General features: G+C 42.0%; 1 protein-coding gene across 10 annotated transcripts in view; it reads right to left on the reverse strand.

The window, feature by feature from the left end:
* The window catches only part of PASD1 (PAS domain containing repressor 1), a 56,850-nt gene that overhangs the window by 27,449 nt on the left and 9,646 nt on the right, over window positions 1-19,755 (reverse strand). For 5 of the 10 annotated variants that reach the window (XM_088062734.1, XM_088062736.1, XM_014260957.2 and 2 more), the window contains exons 2-4: window positions 3,438-3,528; window positions 2,004-2,060; window positions 521-675 (exon numbers count right to left, since the gene is read on the reverse strand). In XM_088062734.1, the coding sequence (XP_087918860.1) occupies window positions 521-675; window positions 2,004-2,035 (187 nt within the window). In that variant the 5' untranslated portion in view covers window positions 2,036-2,060; window positions 3,438-3,528. Of the gene's footprint in view, window positions 1-520; window positions 676-2,003; window positions 2,061-2,323; window positions 2,463-3,227; window positions 3,331-3,437; window positions 3,529-19,755 lie in introns of those variants that run through there. The other 5 variants (XM_088062731.1, XM_014260958.2, XM_014260959.2 and 2 more) reach the window with 3 other exon arrangements.

The following is a 19,755-nucleotide window of genomic DNA, read 5'->3' on the forward strand; positions in this document are numbered from 1 at the left end:
ATTAAGATCAAAGGGCTAATTTTACAGTAGTAGAGCATCCCTGTGAGCAAAGGGTGTCTGCAATTCTGTAGCTGTTTCTTTCAATTCTGGAGCTCTTTCACAAGCTGCTCTTGTGAGTTCCCAGGTAGCAGGACAGGTTTATAATCTCCTAATCCAAGAGACCTAGGAAGATGGCATAGAATCCCCTCTCCCCTGACTTTTGTAATGGGTGCTGTTCCTCAGCTTTTCCCTCCTCATGTTCTGATTGAGAGTGCACAAAGCAGGCCAGGGTATGTGGAGGCCAGTGAGGGTAATGAGGTATCCACAGTAAAAAGCATACAGCACTGCAACTTTTCAAATCTATGTTTAACTGGTCAGCAGTGTATTCAGCTCTAGCCCATCTCCTGAGGCCAACGACTGTGCCTTATTCTGCCCCTCACTTAAGCTCATATGGGTGGCTAAGATGCTTGGGAAAAACAGTTTGCATTTTCTGAGTGGAAACCGGCTGCTGGGCAGATGCAGAGCCAGGATCCTCCAGTACCTTTCTGTTTCTGTAGGAAGTCGATGGTCCTCTGCAGTATTGTGGACTTGTCCATCTTGAGAGGGTGGCCGTGGCCCTGCAGCATTGTGCAAAGCTCTTTAATGAGGACATTGAACTGGTCTCTCCTCTTCTTCTCAGATTTGTTGCGTGATGCCCTGGGCAACAAAAACATAAATACCTCTATGCAGAATGAAGGACCTAAAGCAAAACCAGAGTGAGGTGATCTACCCTGCCCCAGTAAAACACTTTAAATATAAGAATCTAAACTCTGCTGGGAATGTTTATTTGTTTAAAACTGGGCTTGCACACAAGGATTTTGCTGGTACTTGGAGCCCTGTAGCAAGACTGAACTCACTGGCAGCAATGAACACCTGGAGATAAAACATATTTGGGTTCATTTGGGAAAAACCATAGCCTTACATAAATTTTAGCAGCAGTTCCCACTGTTTCAAAAGCAGTGATAGTGAAGGTGCTATGGGAGAAATTCCTCCAGTAAAAGAAAAGTATGTTCATGCATATTCATGCTTTGCTTACTTAATTATTATGAACTTTTGTTTTACAGTTAGTACACACACACATAAACGTCAAAATGTGAAGAATTTCTCTGATTTTTACTTGCAAAAGGAGCTCAACAAGAGACAGCACTGTGCAGAGGCAATTGAACTGCAGAATAAAATCTTGTATGTCATCTTGAAAATCTACTGCTGTGATATATGAAACTGGGAATGTTAAGAGTCTGTCTGTAGAACTACAACTAGTTTTCAGCCCACAAATTAAGAATATTTAATAGGCTTTCCCCCTCCATTAAAAACAATAAAGGAGAAAGCAAATCCATTCAGTTTCTTCCAAAGTGTACTTTCCAGTGCTCATATCTGAAATAACACTTTTCATACAAACTCTTCCAGTAGTAATTAATTTGCTTTACAAGTGTATTCATGATGATACATACTTCCTGTGATCTAGACTGAGGGTGGTATGCAGAAAGCATTTCAAATCATATTCACGTTGGCATTTGGATGTTTTCTGATCCAGCATTAATGTTCACAGCCATCTCTGTTTTGGCACTTGAGTACAATGACTAAACAGAACTGAGCCAAGTGCTTCTCTGACAGGAGACTAACTCAGACCTGTGTTAAAGCAGGACTGCTATGGGAACTCTACCCCAGGTGGACAGTACGGCTCGATGCCAATAAGATCACAGGTCAGGAATCCTACTTCAAGATAATAAATAGCCATGGGATAGCACGAGATCCTGAGGGCACAGCAATGTAATTTAAGGACCACTCAGCCAAATAACCCATTGTAGGGGTAACCAAACTCTGTGACAAGCCTGAATGGTGACTTAAATTATGCTGCTTGTGGTCAGCTATACACAACCTATAAACTGGAATTTTGCCTCTAACATCAGTGAGATCAAGTTCATCATCAAGCACTGGACAACACAGCATTTACAATTCTCCTCCAGGAGTGCATCCTGTCATACCTCTTTGCTCTGTCCTTCTCATCTTCATCCATCAGTTCGTTTACACAACACAGGGCTCTGCAAGAAAAAGACAGAAGTACTTACTGAGACATATTCCCTAATCTTGCTAGGAATGTCAAAACATGGAGTGTAGTGGTTTATACTTAAAGACTTCCTGGATGTTTCAATCGTCCCTTTCCCAAATTCTACTCTTTCTTTCCTTGCAAGGTATGTCTTTCCTTGCTTGTTCATGAGAAGTGAGACCACAGCTACATGCCCAAACATCCAGCTACGATAACAGGGCTTTAAAGGGAAAGAGCTTAAAGCTAGCAGTCCCTCACCCTGCCTTTGTCCTGCCCTCTGAACCAGGATAGGGAATCCTGTTGAAGCACCCATCTCTGAACAGGAATCACCATCTTCCTGGCAAATGCAAGAGCAAAAAAGAGAGAAATCTGACCTGGTGACTGCACCAGGCAGCACCACAGCTGGTCCTGTTCTGGGAAAACAGATAGGTTACTGGTTGATTTCAATCACTGCCCACCCTGCTTGAAACATATCTGAGATTTCTTTTCCAATGGAAAGACATAAGAGAAAGAAAGAAACTGATCTAATCCCCCAAAGGATTATTATTAGGCAACAGCAGCATATTATCAGGATATTTAAGAGATGATATGATAGACAAGTTCATCCAGAACATCCTCCAGCCAATGACTGCTGCTTGCACTGGTGGACTTCTCCCACATCATCTGAACTGTGTCCTGGGATTCATACCCAAGGCTTCAATTTAAAATATCCTCACCTGGCACTAACCAGGGAAAAACAGTTGGCAACAACTCCCAGTAAGGACACAGTACTCTCAAGCCCTATTAAATGATGGAAAATTCAACACAAGGGTAACTTCTTTGCTGGTGCCTTGCTTTCTGTGACTCAGATAGGCTGAGTCTGAGGGGCAGAAAGCCAGGGAGGTGCAGGTGAGGCAGCTGCTGTCACCACACCATGTTGCCCGGGACAGCTCTGCTGGATTGCACCCCCTCAGACACTTCCAAAGAGGAAATCACACTCACCCCCATAATTAGAACCAATCTGCCCCCATCTCTGGTGAGCACTTTCCCTGCAAAACACCCCATGCTGTCCAGAACTCAAGGGACATTTTTCCATTGGTACATCCAAAAGATTTTCTCTGTTAGAGACTACTCCAAGCTCAAACAACTTGGTCGCTACAAAAATAACACAAAACAGAACCACCTGCAACTGTCAGGAAGTCAAAGATGCTCCTCATAGCAATAGCTACAAAATTTTATCCTTCTGTCCCTGCTCCAGGACAAGGATCTCCCTCGCTGCAGATGACCTGGGCAAAAGAAACTGTATGAATTCTTTTGTTATGAATGCACTCCATAGAGGGAGTGGTTCTCACTGCCTGAGTCACCAAAAGCTACAAGCTAAATTAGAAATTACCTGTTCTATTCCTCAGATTCATCAGTCCAGACTGACAGAGTGGGATTAGCACTTCTTATCACCATGTAAATTAGATGGAGAAAAATTAATCCTGGAAGGAAAAGCAAGTCCAGTTAAAACACAGTTGCAGGCAGGACTTAGCCTAGACAGCTGCAGTCACTTCAAGCTGAGAAAAGGCTACCACCACAAATTAGAAGCATTCTCAAGTATGACTGATGAAAGCTCAGCAAAGCCTCCAGTAATGGGAGCTGGACTAAGTTCTTGGCCTCCTGGCTCTGTGGGTACCACCTACTGCCATAGAAGCAGCCTGGGAAGGCCAATGTGACCTCTCCTGTCCAAAAAGCTGTGCGACCCAGCAGGGTGGCAGAATGGCCCTACTGGCTTGGAGCCACTGAGGATCAACTGGAGTTCTTCCAAGGTATGACATTTTACCTGATGTGCTGTGAAAATCAGAAGTATGACCTGTACCTCATCTATCAAATTTTGCAGCCAAAACCTCCTTCAAGAGAAACATGATCAGCAAAAGTCAGCACAAGCCACAATCACCCACCTGTGAATGGACTCAAGGCCTCCCCTTAATACTTCCTACTCATGGGACACACAAAATCTAGGGAAAATATCATGTTAACTCCTGGCATCCTCAGTGCAGCTGCAACTGGAAACAGCAACGGCGTAGCAAACTTAAACTCAGTGGATATGCTATGTCTCTGTTCTCACAGTGGTGGAACCCTGCCCTAGTGACATGCTTTTATTCCAGTTCAAAAGGAGCATGTGATCTTATTTGTTACCCTGTTCAGCTGAGGCTCTTATCACTGCTGCTCATCCCTCAGTACTGTTCTATCAAAATCACAGAGTTGTTTCTTCTCTAGAGGAATGACTTCTACAGATTTAGTGACTAGGGATTTGGTGACTTTGGTTCAGAGATAAACAGGTATAAAAAAAGTCTTTTTAAAGCAATGGGTTAAATTATAAAAAATGCTTGTGGATACACAGAAAGATGTATCAAAATTTTTCAGGGAATGTTCTTTGTATGCAGATTTGACCATGCAAAAATTCATCTAAAGGAAAGGATTTTTCCCAAGCTTAGAGTGCAAAGCATTATTTTATAGAAAACTGTATTTTATGGAAACCCTGCCCACAGGTTGTCAAACAACTGAAAGCTCCCAAGAAGCCTGGAGGGTTTTCTGCCTCATTAGAATGGTTAGCCTCCCACCCAGCTGGAATAGCAGGAAGCTTACAGAAGCTGTTTGGTCACCAGGAGAGTCAACAATCCAGATAATGCTAACTGAGCCTAAACTGGAAAATGAAGCCTGGATTCTCCAGTCTCCAGGAGGAGCTATCACTCTGCTGCAGTAGAGCAGATGTGAGCTGCCAGGGGCAGAGGAATGAGGCTTTCTAATGAACGTGAGCAAGGCCCTCAGCCAACACCAGACTTGGAGGAGCTCACAGAATAAATGGCTATAAAAGAATTCACAGGCCCAACCACACTGAGCAGCTTTTTGCATGATGCAGCAGGACAGTAAGCTAGAAAGTCTTAGTAGAAGACACCGAAGGACAAAATAATCTTAACTGGATTAAGCACATCAGGACTGCATTTAGCTAAGTGCTTTTTGTCTTGTTATAAGACAGATCTAAATATAGTAACCAGAATACTTAAGAATAGTTTCATAAGGGTTGTATACACTCCTCAGCCAGTTAAGGCACTTAGCACTACTGACAGCAGTATGTCTGCAGGTTAAGAGTATTTTAAATAGATCTAGATAGAATCTCTTTGACCTTAACTGCATTAACCAGAGGGATCAAAATTTATTTATTGCCTCCTGAAAATCTCCTTCTGTAACACCTTGAAAGAGGGATTCCTGAATTCTGGGGGCATGTAAAGGGGAAACTTGTCAGTGCTGCTGGCATTGTTTCTCATCCCACCTACAACAGGTGAGGATCAGCTTTCTCACAAAGCAATGCACATCCATCATTGCTTAATGTCCTCTGTAAAAGGAAATTATTTTTTTCTTCCTTTGTACAGGAAGTCTCAAAAACCATTCATAGTGTTTTAAGGGTACATTATATTTCAAACTTTTCAAATATCAGAGTATTTGAAGTTGCTTCCAGGGTTACGGAAAGGGCAATGTAGCTAAATGACAAATGGACTTTGCAGAAAACAACTAATAGTTAAAGCATTATTTCATGCTATCTGCTATATTCTGGTACATTTTTTACTAAAGAGAGAACGGCAGAAGGATCTTTCTGTTTTGAAGAACCATCTGTCTTCAGAAGCTATCTAAAACTGCAAACCTGTGAGTAAAGAAATTGTTTATTTATTGACTTGCTTCAAATCATCCAAATATTAACATTACCTTAGGATAATTCTTAATGGAACAGTCAGACTTGTGTCCCGAAACCAACAGATCCTATGAATGTTTCATTATAGATTAAATTTTAATTATTTGGTTATGTCACTCATGGCAAGGAAAAGATATTTCTATGAGAGATTCTGCCCATTTCTTTGTGATCAGCAATGAATAAAGCCTTCATCTGTCACCTAAAAGTGTCCCTGAACCCAGATGATTTGATTGCTTTTCCCAGCTATAACAACTGGTCTAATGGAAAACATTCTCTATGCATAAAAACTTTGTTCTTCTTGTATTTAAGTTTTCAAAGAATTTTGCATTAAAGTAACATATGGCAGTTAGGGAGTCTTCACATCTATACTGTAGGTATACATAAATCTATACCACAAGTATATATAAAATACCTAACATTTTAATTATGGAAATGTGCTGTGCTAATAATTTCTACAGACTTTGCATACAATGAAGTCATCAGAGAGCCCTCAATTACAAGATGCAGCACTTTGTGGCATGATGCTGTCACAAATAAGAGAGATAATGCATTCTCCAGCAATATGATTTATATGTCAGTATGCCTATGTTTCATTATTCTTGAGGCAACAAGAGGGCATGACTGTGGTTGGCAGCAAAACAGCTAATTTCATTTTTAGAGGCAGAATGTAACCTCTTCAGTTAAGTGCTGCTGGTTCAACTACAAGATGCTTATGTAAATGGCATTTGAAAAACCAAACAGTGTAGCTGAATCCCTATGGTTGTTTAGCACAGGAAGGATCAGCATCTCTGCTGATGCCCAGCAGCCCTGAAGTCCAAGCCCTGGTGCCAGTGCTGTGCCACTCACCCTGTGCTCCCAGCCATCCTCCTGTCACACAGAGACAGATGTTTTCCCCAGTGTCACAGCGAGTGGGCCAGAGCAGCAGCAGCTCGGCACAGCTGTGGCATTCCCATCTGCCAGAGCACCCCACAGGGCATCTCACTACTACTGTGTCACAGCCCAGCATGAAGGCATCACACAGAAACACAAAGACTAAACCAGGTGTAGCAAAGGAGTTGTATATCTGTGTTATTTGATCTGCTTGTTTTTTTCTACCTCTATCTTACCCGCTCCTTTCCTAGCCATGCCTTGCCTTCTGTTGTTCTTCATTCTTTTCTGCCCTTCCCTCACTTAACCCTTGGTACTTAACATCCACTGGATCAAATTTTGGAGAATTGGATCTCTCTTGAACATGGTTTTTCTCCGGCTTTTTTTTTCATACCACCTGCCTTCATCTTTCTATTGCTTTTTCTTCTCCATGTTCTTCACTTTCCTCTTCTCAAAAGAGAAAAAATGTACTTTGACTTTTGACTGTGGGAACTCAGCTTGCCCAGGTCTGAGGCAGACATGACTGCCAGGTTCTCTTTAAGGACAGAATGCCTAAGGAATCATGCTGGTGGGGAGCTGATGATTTTTGGCTCCCATGACACCTTGGTCCAGCTTCAGGAGCACTGGGTCCTGTCCTGCCTGACAGCTCCAATCCCAGTTTTAGATCCTCTTTAGGGGAACTGGGATCTCCCTCAGGTCAGTGGTAGAGCTGTGCAGCTCCAAGCTTTACAGAACACCACTCTACATCCACAGGCTGAGGGACGTGATCCAGGCACAGCACACCCATCCACAGCAGCAACACACTCTGGAATTCTTTGGGGGTACTGTGACTGTACCTGTACTTTCATACGCCATCTTTGTTTGCTAGAACGTGGATGATGGTGGTCAGTAGGGGAGGGAACCAAATGTTCTGTGTTTCCCCTTTGTTAACCTGACAGAAGTGGACTTCTTGTGCTACTATTGTAACTGTTGCATTTCAGCGCACTCACCTACAGCATAATCTCCCCCTGTTCATTGAGCTCTAAATTTAGCTTGTTACCTGTGACAAATTTATGACTACTTTCATTATAGCGATAACAGCTTCAGACAGAAGCTAAAAAGTGTCAGGATTATACAAAACAATTACACTCTTAAAAAGGCTGTAAGAGAACACTGTGATTCAACACAAAAGTGAAATGAAAGATACAGGCAGAAATAATGGTGATGTGTTGGGTTTTTTTTGTTTTTGTTTGAGGTTTTTTGGGGTTTTTTTTGTTTGTTTGGTTAGTTTTTTGTTTGTATGTTTTTTCTAACCAATATATGGTGCTTCTGAAAAAAGAAAGGCAGAAAAGGATTAAAAACTAACAGATACTTGAAAAGAAAATATGATTACTACAACATTTTGTTCCCTAGGATTTTTATCAGATGCTGGAGAAAATACCTGGCCAAGTTTGCTCTGTTCTAGCAAACTGCTGAACCTTGCATGGTAAAAATACAACACTGTATAATATTATTCAAAATGTCTCTGGGGTTTCTGTAACAAGAAGAGCATGCATCTAACTAATTCTACTGATTTGTCTAATGGCCCCTTAAAATTCCCAAAACATGGCAAAAAGCAGAATGCTGATTAACAATCCTAAGATACATAAAACTGTACTTTTGGCACAGGCAGGGTAGGAAAAGAATGCATATGCAAATAGTATTTCTTCTGCAGTCTTGGGTGAATACCCATTTTCATTTGTTGTCATTCGATTACTATAGTAAAGGTAAATAAATGTGTGTTGTAGTATGAAATGAAGATATCCCACCTATAAACAATTCTTTACCATACCTGACTCAAACGAAGAGCCAAAAAATCCTCAAATAATAACATGACTTGCCCTTATGTAGGATGAGAGCAAAGGTAGTTGTTTACAGTCAATACTTCAGCACCAGTTGAGATTGTATGTTTTCAGGGGACTACTTCCAGGAAAGGTACATAGTGCTAAAGAGAAGGCAGGAATATTGAAAGTGAATGGTGAAAAGTCTTTTGGACAGAATGTTCTCCGAAACTTTCGGCCCTTAAAGCTCTGTTTCTGGATGATCCAATCCACACATCCAAATGCATGTGTGTGGGGGTGAGTGCATAAACACATATTTTACCTCAGAGCAATTTGCAAAAAAATACCAAGAGCAATTTCTACCAGGAAAGCAGTGGTGACATTCAGGATGACACCTGCAGTGCTCACCTCCTGATGTTGGGAGTTAAGTAACCATTGCTGCTAGGTGCATGTAAAGGGAAGTGAGCAGAGAGCCCTTACTCCTGCCTCAGGCCACTTCCTATCATATTCCCTTCTCTGGCAAATCACAAAGGAGTGAGGGAGGCGGGAAGGTTAACCCAATAAAATTCAGCAATGAAAACAGTGACTTAACAAGCTAAAAAAATTCCTCCCAAGGTATTGACTCTCCAGCTTAAAAAATTTGATCACCATCTGATCATAAACCTGGTGTTGAAATTCTGGCTCATTTCAGGGTTTCATTCAGATGAGTTTTAACACTTTAGAGCCAACCAGCAAAGGACAGTTTTAAAATAAACCAGCACTCTACTCTGTCGGCAGTGTTATCTTCTGCAGAACTGCCTACAAAGCTGGTGTTGGGCACCCTGACCCCTCCTGCTCCATTTTCAGGGATTGACAGCTTGGAGCAGGGATCACCAGACTCCCTGGTAGGTGCTATGCATTACTCCCACCAAGAGGAGACAGCTCACATCAACTGCATTGGTGGCATTAAGTGAAGTCACTGGGTCCTTTTTTGGCTTTGGATTTCATTTTGGCAACAAGGTAGGTATAAGGGCAAACACGTCAAAGCTGCCTGTTTGGATGCATCACCCTGAAATCCCTCTTGTAATTCCTCCTCTATTTACTATGGGTGAAACTCAGCCTAAGCAGAGAGCTACATAAAGTCTATGTGTCATTAAACTGCCTACTTTTATGCCTTGAGTTCTCCCTGCACACAGAATAAATGTAATCATTAGACAGCAAAGAAAATCAGTGATCTAATTAAACTAAATACATCTCCTCTACTTTTCTGAATAAGAGAACATCCCCAGCAACTACCAGTTCATTTTAAGAGGCAATAGTAGCGTTCATGTCCTTACCTGTTCTCTTTTTCTCTTCAAACAATAATTTTTTTGCTTTGTTTTTTGTCTTTCTCTATCTTGTATATAAAATGCATTTCAGATATATGAGTATGGTACAGATAAGGAGATGAGAACTTGTGCTTTGTGTTTGCTTATGCTGCAGGTTGAACTCATATAACAAAAATAAAATGTGAGACCTGAGGGGCTGCTTGCTCTGTACGCTAAAAGCAGGGGCCTTCAACTGCATCAAAAGCAGGTTCTAGGTGGTTTCAGGACCACCCTGTAGAAGTGCTCTGCTTCAGTGGGGCAAAAACACTGTGTATGACTTGGTTTCATGTTGTATCTACTCCCAGTCTGCAGGACCAGCAGATGGAAGGAGCTATTTGTGGACTGGAGGATTCTCTTTCAAAGGTATCTTCTGCCTACAAGCATTACTCCCTGGTCATCGCTCCCTAAATGTGCTTCAGCTCATTTTAAAACCTGACAGCAGCCACAGTTGACATTGGAGTCAGGATGCAGCCATGAAAGTGATGTACTCACCACCCGTGAAAGCAGGAAGAGTCTAGCAGCTCCCAGCCCCATTCAGGAAGGGAGCTTGAGGACTTCAACTATCTAAGCAGATGTTTAGCAGAACTGCTCTACACCTGCACAACAGGTCTTCCCCTCTCTGGAATGCTCAGATTGACTGTGTATGACACAAATCAGTGTCTGTTAGAAGCACACCGATTGCTACACCTGCATCACCTTGACTGTGATCACACCTATGTCTCTGGATCTCCCTTCCAAGAAAGGGCAATTCAGCTGCTCTGCTGCTGCTGTTGGGTACAGGTGGGAAGGCAGCTGAATGGGCTGGATGCTGCACAGTCTGTCTGCAGACAGTCAGCAATCTTCGGCCTCATCATTTCTGCATTTCCTTAGATATGCTTGGTCCTCTACACAGTCTGGGGAGCCCTTTGGCTGGTAAACTCTTGGAAGTTTGGTCCTTGTTCAGCATCTTTGATTTCTACTAAACAATGTCTACTTTTCTGACACTTTGCAAGCAGCTTGCTGCCATCCGTTCCCCCGTCTAATACTTTTAACTCAGGAAGTCTCAGCATGCTCTACAAACAGTTATCCATCCTTGTTGTACAAATGAGGAAACATTTGTACTCCTTTTTACAAGTGTCCCAGCTTTAGGAAGCTGAATTTGAAACAGTGAATGCAGTTACAGACTAATTTTCAGTAATGCTGAAAATCCACCTCCAAATACTGAACATTTTGGAAAAACTCAACCTAAAGCACTGACCCAAGGTCATGCAGCCGAGTTAAGAGTAAATCCAGATGTCCCAATGATTAGCTCTGTCTATTGGCATGCAGTCAAGTCCTCCCTCCTAAAATAAGCTTCCTGAAGCATCTAAGACTATAGTCTTAGAAGTCCCTTAAACACATAGCACTGATAGGACCTGATTTCCAAATGAAGAAGGGGGGAAAAACCCAGTTCATTATTTTTTCCTCAAGTGATCACTGAATGATCAATGAAAGGGCAGCTCAGAGTAATTTGATCTCAAACTTATTCCTATAAATAAAAAAAGGAAGATGCTTCTCCCTTTTCAAATAACATGACAAAAAATGTTCTGCCTCAGTAATTCTAGACCTGAGTAATTAAATCTGCTCTGTTGCAATCTGTTTCCCATGTGTATCACCAACCTGGAATTTCTGGAACTCAATACATAAGGAAGCTATTCAATAAAAGGAAATACTATGACATAAGGATTAGAGATAGGTCTGAACCAGACTGAAAGACTCCATGTAACAGAGAAGAATCCAGTTCCTTATCCAGAGTTCAGCTTTTCCATTTCAACCAGTATCTCAAACCAAACACTGCAAACTCAATGGGTCTTCCAGAGCCAGATGACCTCTCACCTCTGGTTCAGAGGCAGAAGAAAAGTGGGAACAAGTTGAGGAGACCCGTGCAGTATTGCAGCAGAAGTGGAACAGCACTACCTGTCTGTACAGCTTAACTGCTCAGCAGAATAGAATAAAACAGACTATTTCAGTTGGAAGGGACCTACAATGACCAGCAGGTCCATCTGCCTGACCACTTCACAGCTGACCAAAACTTAAAGTATGGTACTATAAGCATTGTCCAAATGCCTCCAAATGCTGTCAGGCTTGGGGAATTGACCACCTCTCTAGGAAGCCTGTTTCAGTTTTCGACCACCCTCTCCTTAAAGAAAGGCTTCCCAATATCCAGTTTATGTAAAAGACCTGTGAGAAAACTATAAAGAGCTTTAGTAGTTAAAATTCAAAATCTTTCCTGCAAGCTTAGAGTTATTTCTACTTATCCATTAAATGAATATCAAAGGATTCACTGCAGCTGAACTAACTGATCTTATTTTACGTCTTTGGCTTTATGCATTCAAGTTCAAGGATAAGAAACTTCCTTACCCTCTTGGTTTAATTTGTTTAATTCTGGAGCATTCCAGGTATAATCTGCACCTAAGTCAAAAGGCATTTAAACAAAGCATTTACATTTCAAAATTTGTCTTACCCTCATTTGGCTCTCAGAATTCCAGCTGCTTTCCTTAAAAGGTCTGCTCACATCTGCTCTCCAGCTGAGCCATGTTCATGCCCCACTGACCTGACCACTGCCATCTCTGTAATCTTGCAGGTGAGAATAACCAGCAATGCACTCAGTCCCTGTAAGCATCAAGAGCCTTTCAAGATAGAGGAGGCAGAAAAAAAATCCAGCCTTTATACAATAGGGAAAAGTAGGATTTCAGAGAAAAAACACTGTTCAGATAAGGTGAGTAATGGGAACTGCATGCCTGAAGTGCCCCGGCCCAGTTCCCTTGGGCAAAGCAGACTGGAGGTGTCAGCATCTTCCAGGATTATTCTCTGCAATGGCAGTTGGTAGATATTTTTCTAATACAGAGCACAGCAGCATCATTCACACTGGTTTGATTCTATTTGCTGCTGTTCCTATTCAAACTCAGCTAATCTGATCAAGCTATTTCTTGGCCTGTGCCTTAAAGCTAAGTAAACACCTTTCATAAGGTCTGAGCTGACTTGTTTCAAGTGCACAATTAAGGGCTAGACTTGAGCATTATAGTGAGAAAACCCACTTCATTACTTGCAATTTCCAAAATAACCCACAGGTGTCTTGAAGTGGCACTTTTCTATCCAGTGTTTTACTCCTTGCATTGCAAATATATAAAACAGTTGCAAAGATGCACAAACACCAAATATCTGTCTGTGTTTCACCTGCCCTACAGAATGGCTCCTTGAGCTGAGAATAACTCATAATGGCACCACTTAGAGACCATGATGAAAAATATTTTCTGTGACTACCAGACCTTCTCCACAGACGTCTCTTCTTGTTTACGATGAAAAAGACAGATGATAAATATAGTCAACAAATGTATTTTGGACAAAGTTGTACTCATTTGTACTATTTGCATTAAGTAACACTAGAAGATTAATGCACTAGAGAAGATGTTGGCCCAACTGTAATTCTTTCTCTGGTACACCAAGGATGAACTATTGAAGTTTACAAGCTTTTTTCAAGAAGAATTGTTGCCACTTATCCAGGTATTGCTAATAGTATAACTGATCTTGGAATAATATAACTGAGGTATTTTCTCCTTTTTTTAAAACACACCCACAAGCTTTTCTTTCTCTTCTGAGGCACTTTTAACTTCACATCCAATATTCTCTTTTGCACTATCTTGCCCACATCGCTTCTCAATTAGCTCCTCAAAAGACGGTTATTTGTTTTGAAAGCTTTGGGAATAAAGGAAAATTAAAACAATTAGCTACAATCATACTCATCATCCTGCATGGCACCATGGATATGCACTAGAAATATAATGAAAAAGTAGAACTTTCCTTCAGGAAAAAGAGAAGATAAACATCCACAGATCTCTCATTACTTTCTTATCTTTTTTAGACTGCAAATATGTCAGTCACTGAAACACTTTCATAGTAGGCCGTTACTGTTACACATATTACGCACAAAGACCCAAGGCCTCATTCTGTCCTAGATAAACTATTCACACACATCCTTTTTTTTCCCCCTTATAGTTTATTTGCATGGCTGGCTGGATAATCAGTTATAATAATTAAATATGTCTCAGCATGGCTGAATGTCCAATTCACTTTGGAGATTTTCTTGGAGGCTTTTTTTGTTTTAAACTATTGAAGACCAGAAAATATGTGTCCCTCCCAGATGTTAATGTAAAAAAGATTTGATTAAACACAGAGGTCAGTGAAAGGGAACAGATCAAACAGCAACATTTCTACTGCCATGCCCTCAAAGAGGCTCTGGCCTCTTCAGCTGCTGTGACCAGTGCTGCAGGGTCCCTTGCCCCTCACCGCAGCATGAACAGAAGGATTTCTCACAAAATCCCCTCCTCAGGGTGGGGATGCAGGACAGAGAACTGGTCATGTTCCTCAAGGATGGGCATCCTTGGTATTAAGGACATATGTGTTTTTCTGGACATCTAAATTCTGTCTATGGGTTACTACAATTGTGCAAGCATACCGAATATTTTACAGTATGATTTATTTCACATCTGCAATAGTCCAGTACTAAGAATCCTCCTAGTATGAGTCAAAATCAACACTCCAGTATGATTACTAAATTAAATACATGGGTCCCTCTCTCTCAAAGGATAACTCTCCTCTACCTTAGTAAGTTAATGGCAGTAGCAATAGACATTGCCATCCTGCTGAACAATCCTGGCTGTATGGATGTGACTGAGAAAGATGGGGGATCTGAATGTTCAACACCTCTCGTTATCAAGTAAGAGACTAGCCCAGCTGAAAATGTTGCAGTGTGAGAACATATTTCACCTGGGACAGAGTGAAAAGAGCATTTAGAGCTTGGCCCTTCATTTAGCCAGATCCATTGGAACATGTCTCTATTTTTAATCATCTGTGTAATTTTTGGGTGAAAACAGCAGGATATATTTCTGTTTTCAAGAATTAGTGTAAACATGAGTTTTTTACTTAGGGCTTTCCTGACTAAAGCACCTTAAATTATATAACCATATACTAATGATGTCTGTTACTGTATTTAACAGAACAAAATTAGGCTGACTGAGAAAATCCACATTAAAATCAGCTGATGAAAGTTATCTTTCACTGCTACTGCTACTATAGGGATCTATCCGGTAATGTACATGTATAAAAAACACGTAGAGCTTATTTCTGTGATAATCTAACTACGGAATACCACCAAGGCCAGCAAGATTCCTGACAAACATCTACACAGGAGCACAAAGCCAGCAGCAGAAGTAAAAAATACCTACGACCTTCACCTGGTAGTCCCAGTTTCCTTAGAATTCTACACCATGCTTGAGAGGTGAACATTATCTGCACTCCCAGCCTCCTTCCTTAGTGCACTGCTTACGTACACATCTTCTAAAAATCACAAGCAAACTACACAGTAGTTTAACTGAAACTCAAACAGGGAAAACATTAAATTAGGCAGAGAGAAAACCTAACTTCCTCCTTCCTTTCCTTCCTCTCAGCAGCCTTTCTGCAAGAGATCAGTAGTGAAACTCTTATCTACTTCAAAACTGTTATTACACCTACCCTGATTTAATGTTGATGTTTCTTCCAATTTAATTCTGTTTTTAACAAGTGAGAAGTGCAAAACAAACAAGAAATTAAAGCTGTATCCTTAATTACTGCTTAAGTAGAGCAAGTACTTCAAAGAGCCAGCAGAGATATGAGGCAGCCACTGCCTGAAGGGGCATAGAGCACCTAATCCTGGCTCAGCCACCACACAAGGGCTGTGCTCACCACCACAGCTTGGCACAACTGGGCAGTGCAAAGCCAAAAAGAGGATGGATGCTCAGACTGTCATCTTCCTTTCAAAGCCAGAATTTACTGTGGTGCTATGAACATCTCCCAGTAGCAGAATCTCCAGTTTTGCACTCATCCTGAGGACAAGCACTGCACACTGTAAACCAGGACTGAGCTGGCCACGTTTATCAGGGTTAGTGATATTCAGGATTGTGCTTCTCCCCCTCTGCTCTGCCCTCATGAGAGCCAACCTAGAGTTCTGCAAGCAGCTAAGGGGTCTCCAGCAGAGAAAGACGTGGAACTGCTGCAGAAAGTCCAGAGAAGATCCACAAAAATTATGAGGGGGCTGGAGAAGAGATGACTCTGGGGAAACCTCATTGTGGCATTCAAAGACTAAAGGCATTTTATAAAAAAGAGGAAGACATACATTTACATAGGTAGGTATTTATAGTATAAGGGGGAATGGTTTTAAACTAAATGAGATTAGATTTAGATTAGATGTTAGGAAGTGTGCCGGTTTTGCATTAATCGACATTTGGTGAGGAGGCAAGAAGCCACCCACGGAAATGATTTTTCTGCGAGAAGCTGCCAAGAGCTTCCCCTGTGCCTAGGAAAAACCAATAGCTGGCTAGCTCTGAGAATTGACAACCTGTTAAGCCACTAGAAGCTAGGTATAGTCTGTGAGACTCGTATTTTATAGACAGGCAAGGCCAAGAAATGGTTGTCTTGGCTTCTGGCTTTTGAAGAGGTGACGGGGTGCTGGTGGGACCCGCCCCGTGTGGCCTGCACGGCCGGGCTGGGCCGGCCCCACGCGGCCCGACCGAGATTTTCTGCTCCCTGAGGGGTGGTGAGCGGGCTGCCGAGCCCCTCACCGGGGAGCCCACCGGGCCCCGTCCTGACGGGCGGATGGGGCCCCTTCGCTGCGGGGCCGGGCCCCTTCTCGGCAGAGCCCGCCGGTCCTTTTTCCTGCAGCACTGCCGGGCCATGCCAGCCGGGGGCTGTATCGGCGCTGGGAGCGGCCCCGAGGCCAGGAGCGGCCGGGGCCGGGACTGCAGGGCTGAAAAATCAACCAGAACAGCAGCGTGCGGCCGTGGCTGCTTCAGCATGGCTCGCAATGAACTTTGTTTGTTTAGCCGCTTTTAGCCAGCCATGGTGCGGACAGAAGGACAAAAACGGCAGCAGCAGCAGCAGCTTTGCTTGTTTTCGGCGCTCCGCATGAAGAAAAGTGCTGAGTGAAGCCGGCGGTCGGCACGGCTCACACGGTGTCGGCAGAGACCCCGTGAGCGGCAGCGAGAGGCACGGCAAGCGATCTCCTTGATGCACAGCCCTGATTGAGATCAACTTCTCAGCGCCGCAGAACTCCGTAAAAACTGCTTCAGTTGATACAGCTCGAGAACAAACGAACCTACGAACACCAATTCTCTCCCGAATCAGGAAAAGGAAAGGGTGAAGACACGTAAGGAAAACAACATGGGACAAAGAGGTCAGAAGGAGTCAAATTCTAGTTAGGAGGGGATTGAGGAGATGCCTTGGTCTTGGGCTGAAATTCACTGTGTAAGGCTATGGTGAAGATATATGTTTGATATATCAGACTTCGGTTTTCCCCTGTAATTCATGAAGCACAGGGGGTGGGATGCAGCATTTACCCGCAGCCCATGAGAAAAGGGCACTCGTGCTGGAGCGTGTGGATGCTGAAAAGCTGTAATCTAATGAGAAACTTGACCAGAGAGAGATGAGAAACTCTGCTCCAGAGATAGAAGAAGAAGAAAATCCTCTGTTCCCAGAGATAAAAGTAGAGAACTTTTGGTTTTTTTATTCTAGAACAGCTCATCCTTAAAATAGTACCCCGTAAGTTGACATGGCCCATGAAAGCAGCTTTGGGAAAGCTGCAAGGCATGGGAGGGACTTTCACACTGCAAACAGATTTTCCTTTCCTGGGCAGTTGATTCGCTGTGACATTGAAGCCACAAGAGAATTCCCCCTTGTGGAGAAGCCTCCATGGAATGGTGAGAGAAACTCCCTACAAGAACTGATGAAAGACTATTGTAGAGGTGGTAACTGATTGAAAATGTCAGGTTTTGTCTCTACTTTGTCCATAAGAAAAGAGGTTGTGAGGACGGGAGTATTCTGATTCTTACTATTCTTTTAGTTCTGTTAATGAAGTTTTCTTTATACCTTTTAAGTTTTGAGCCTGTTTTGCCTTCCTCCTAATTCATATCTCACAGCAGGAAATGAGGAAATAATTCTAGTACATGCACTGGTGATTTTAGCCCCTGCTAAACCTGCCACATGATTTGATGCGTTGGCTGGGAAACACAAATTGGCAAACCGAAACCACAACAGGAGGTTCACTGTGAGGGTGGTGGAGCCTTGACACAGTTTTCTCAGAGAGACCATGGATACTTACACCTGGAAGTGTTCAGTGCCAGGTTGGGTGTGGCCCTGAGCAACCTGGTCTGGTGGAAGGTGTCCCTGCCCATCGCAGAGGGGTTGGAATTAGATGATTTTTAAGGCCCCTTCCAAGCCAAACCTTTCAGTTATTCTCTTTGGCTGTCTTCAAAGTGAGCCCCTGGTTATGATCAGTGTTGTCACAAAATGTAGTCCAAAGTACCTAAACTTATTTCTTCTACGCTTAAGTTAAAATGAATAAGAAATCAAGTACAGTGCCACAAAATGCTTCCTTTTAGCCTCAGATGCTTGTTTACCCTTGCTGTAGTAGCTGAAGTGCTGAATGAAATATTTACAACTACTCATGCAATCAAACTCATTTTCCTTAGGAAATAACTGATTAGGTATCTCACATCTGTTTCTGACAATGATTTAAGCCTCTGCTGATCCCTGTCCAGACCTGACATGAATGTTAATGTTTTAGAAACCGTCATCCTCAATAGGAGGGTGAAGACAGACTCTCTGTGTCTGGTGGTGGTTTACTGCAAAGGGGAATCTGCTGCATCTGCAGTTGAAGAATGATGCAATCAGCCCACAGCTTTCTCTAACCTTGTGACCCAGGGCTTCGGAAGCCTGTCAAGAGACAGAAGCTAGAGTAAAACTCAATGCAGAATTCTCTTGAGAATTATCTTCCTATCCCTGTCAGAAGTTGTGAATATCTCCCAGATGTTTGCTTTCTTCATGCAGAGTAGCAATCCTGCTCCACCACACTGCAGCATTGCATGTCATTCTTTCACCAATGTTTCCCCATCAGGGCCCTTTGATAGAAGCTGCTGCAAGTGTTGCAAGGTTATGAGAAAAATCAGCTGCTAATAAATCTGATTGACATTATACCCTCATAAAGCATGATGTTCATGTCAGGAAAGACAAAAATTAATTCCAAGTATTTTCTCAAATAAAAGCTGTTTCATGGGTAAAGAGTCAATGCCAACACACTATTAGAGAAAGCTAATGTTTAGTTAATCTAATTCATCCAGAAATCCTCTTTTCCACAAGAAATTTACCAAAAGAACTTGCCAAAAAGAAAGAAAAAATAGGGAAAAGAAGTATTTATCTCAATATGCTCCTTAATTTTGCAAGAGCAAGGGAGAAATCTTCATTCCTCTCAGGTCAACTGCAAAGCTCAGCCACCTTGTGCCAAAGATTCCAATGACAAAAAAGTTGGTCTCTATTACTCCTTCTGGTAAAGGTGATAACTGGGCTTCCTAAATTCTGACAAGAACAACTAGGTCAGAAGAAAACTTTTGGCAACACTTACCAGGTTTTACCTCAAGGTCAAAGGACCAAAAAAGTGAATTAAATGAACATTTGCCTGCAAATAACCTTGTGGAGCTATAATTCAAATAGAAATGAAGTCTATGTAAGTGTCTGAAGAGTAATCTCTGAAACAGTCAAAAATGCTGCATAAAAGTAGATTTCAAACACAATCCAAAGATTAAACTGTCAATTCATCTCTCTTAGGACTTCTATACATCATAGATAGGCATTATGCCTTCTATGTAAAGCAGATCATTATCTGATTTATTAACCAATATGTCTTCTTATTCAAACAATTCAAACCAGACTCTATTAGAAAATCCCAGAAAAAAACCCTTGGCACTGCAACTTATTTCAAAAGTTGATGATTTATATTTATAAAATTTTACTTACTATACAACTAAATTCATGTTTGTTAATATAATACACTATCTCTAGCACAATTTTAGAGAAAGATGCTATCCCAGCTGGAAAATTTATTAATATCCACACTCTTTCCTTAAAAAAAAAAAATCAAAA

Source organism: Pseudopodoces humilis, chromosome 15 (genome assembly GCF_049639895.1).
Source record: "Pseudopodoces humilis isolate 2021_Gansu_Grassland_sample_001 chromosome 15, ASM4963989v1, whole genome shotgun sequence".
NCBI lineage: Eukaryota > Metazoa > Chordata > Aves > Passeriformes > Paridae > Pseudopodoces > Pseudopodoces humilis.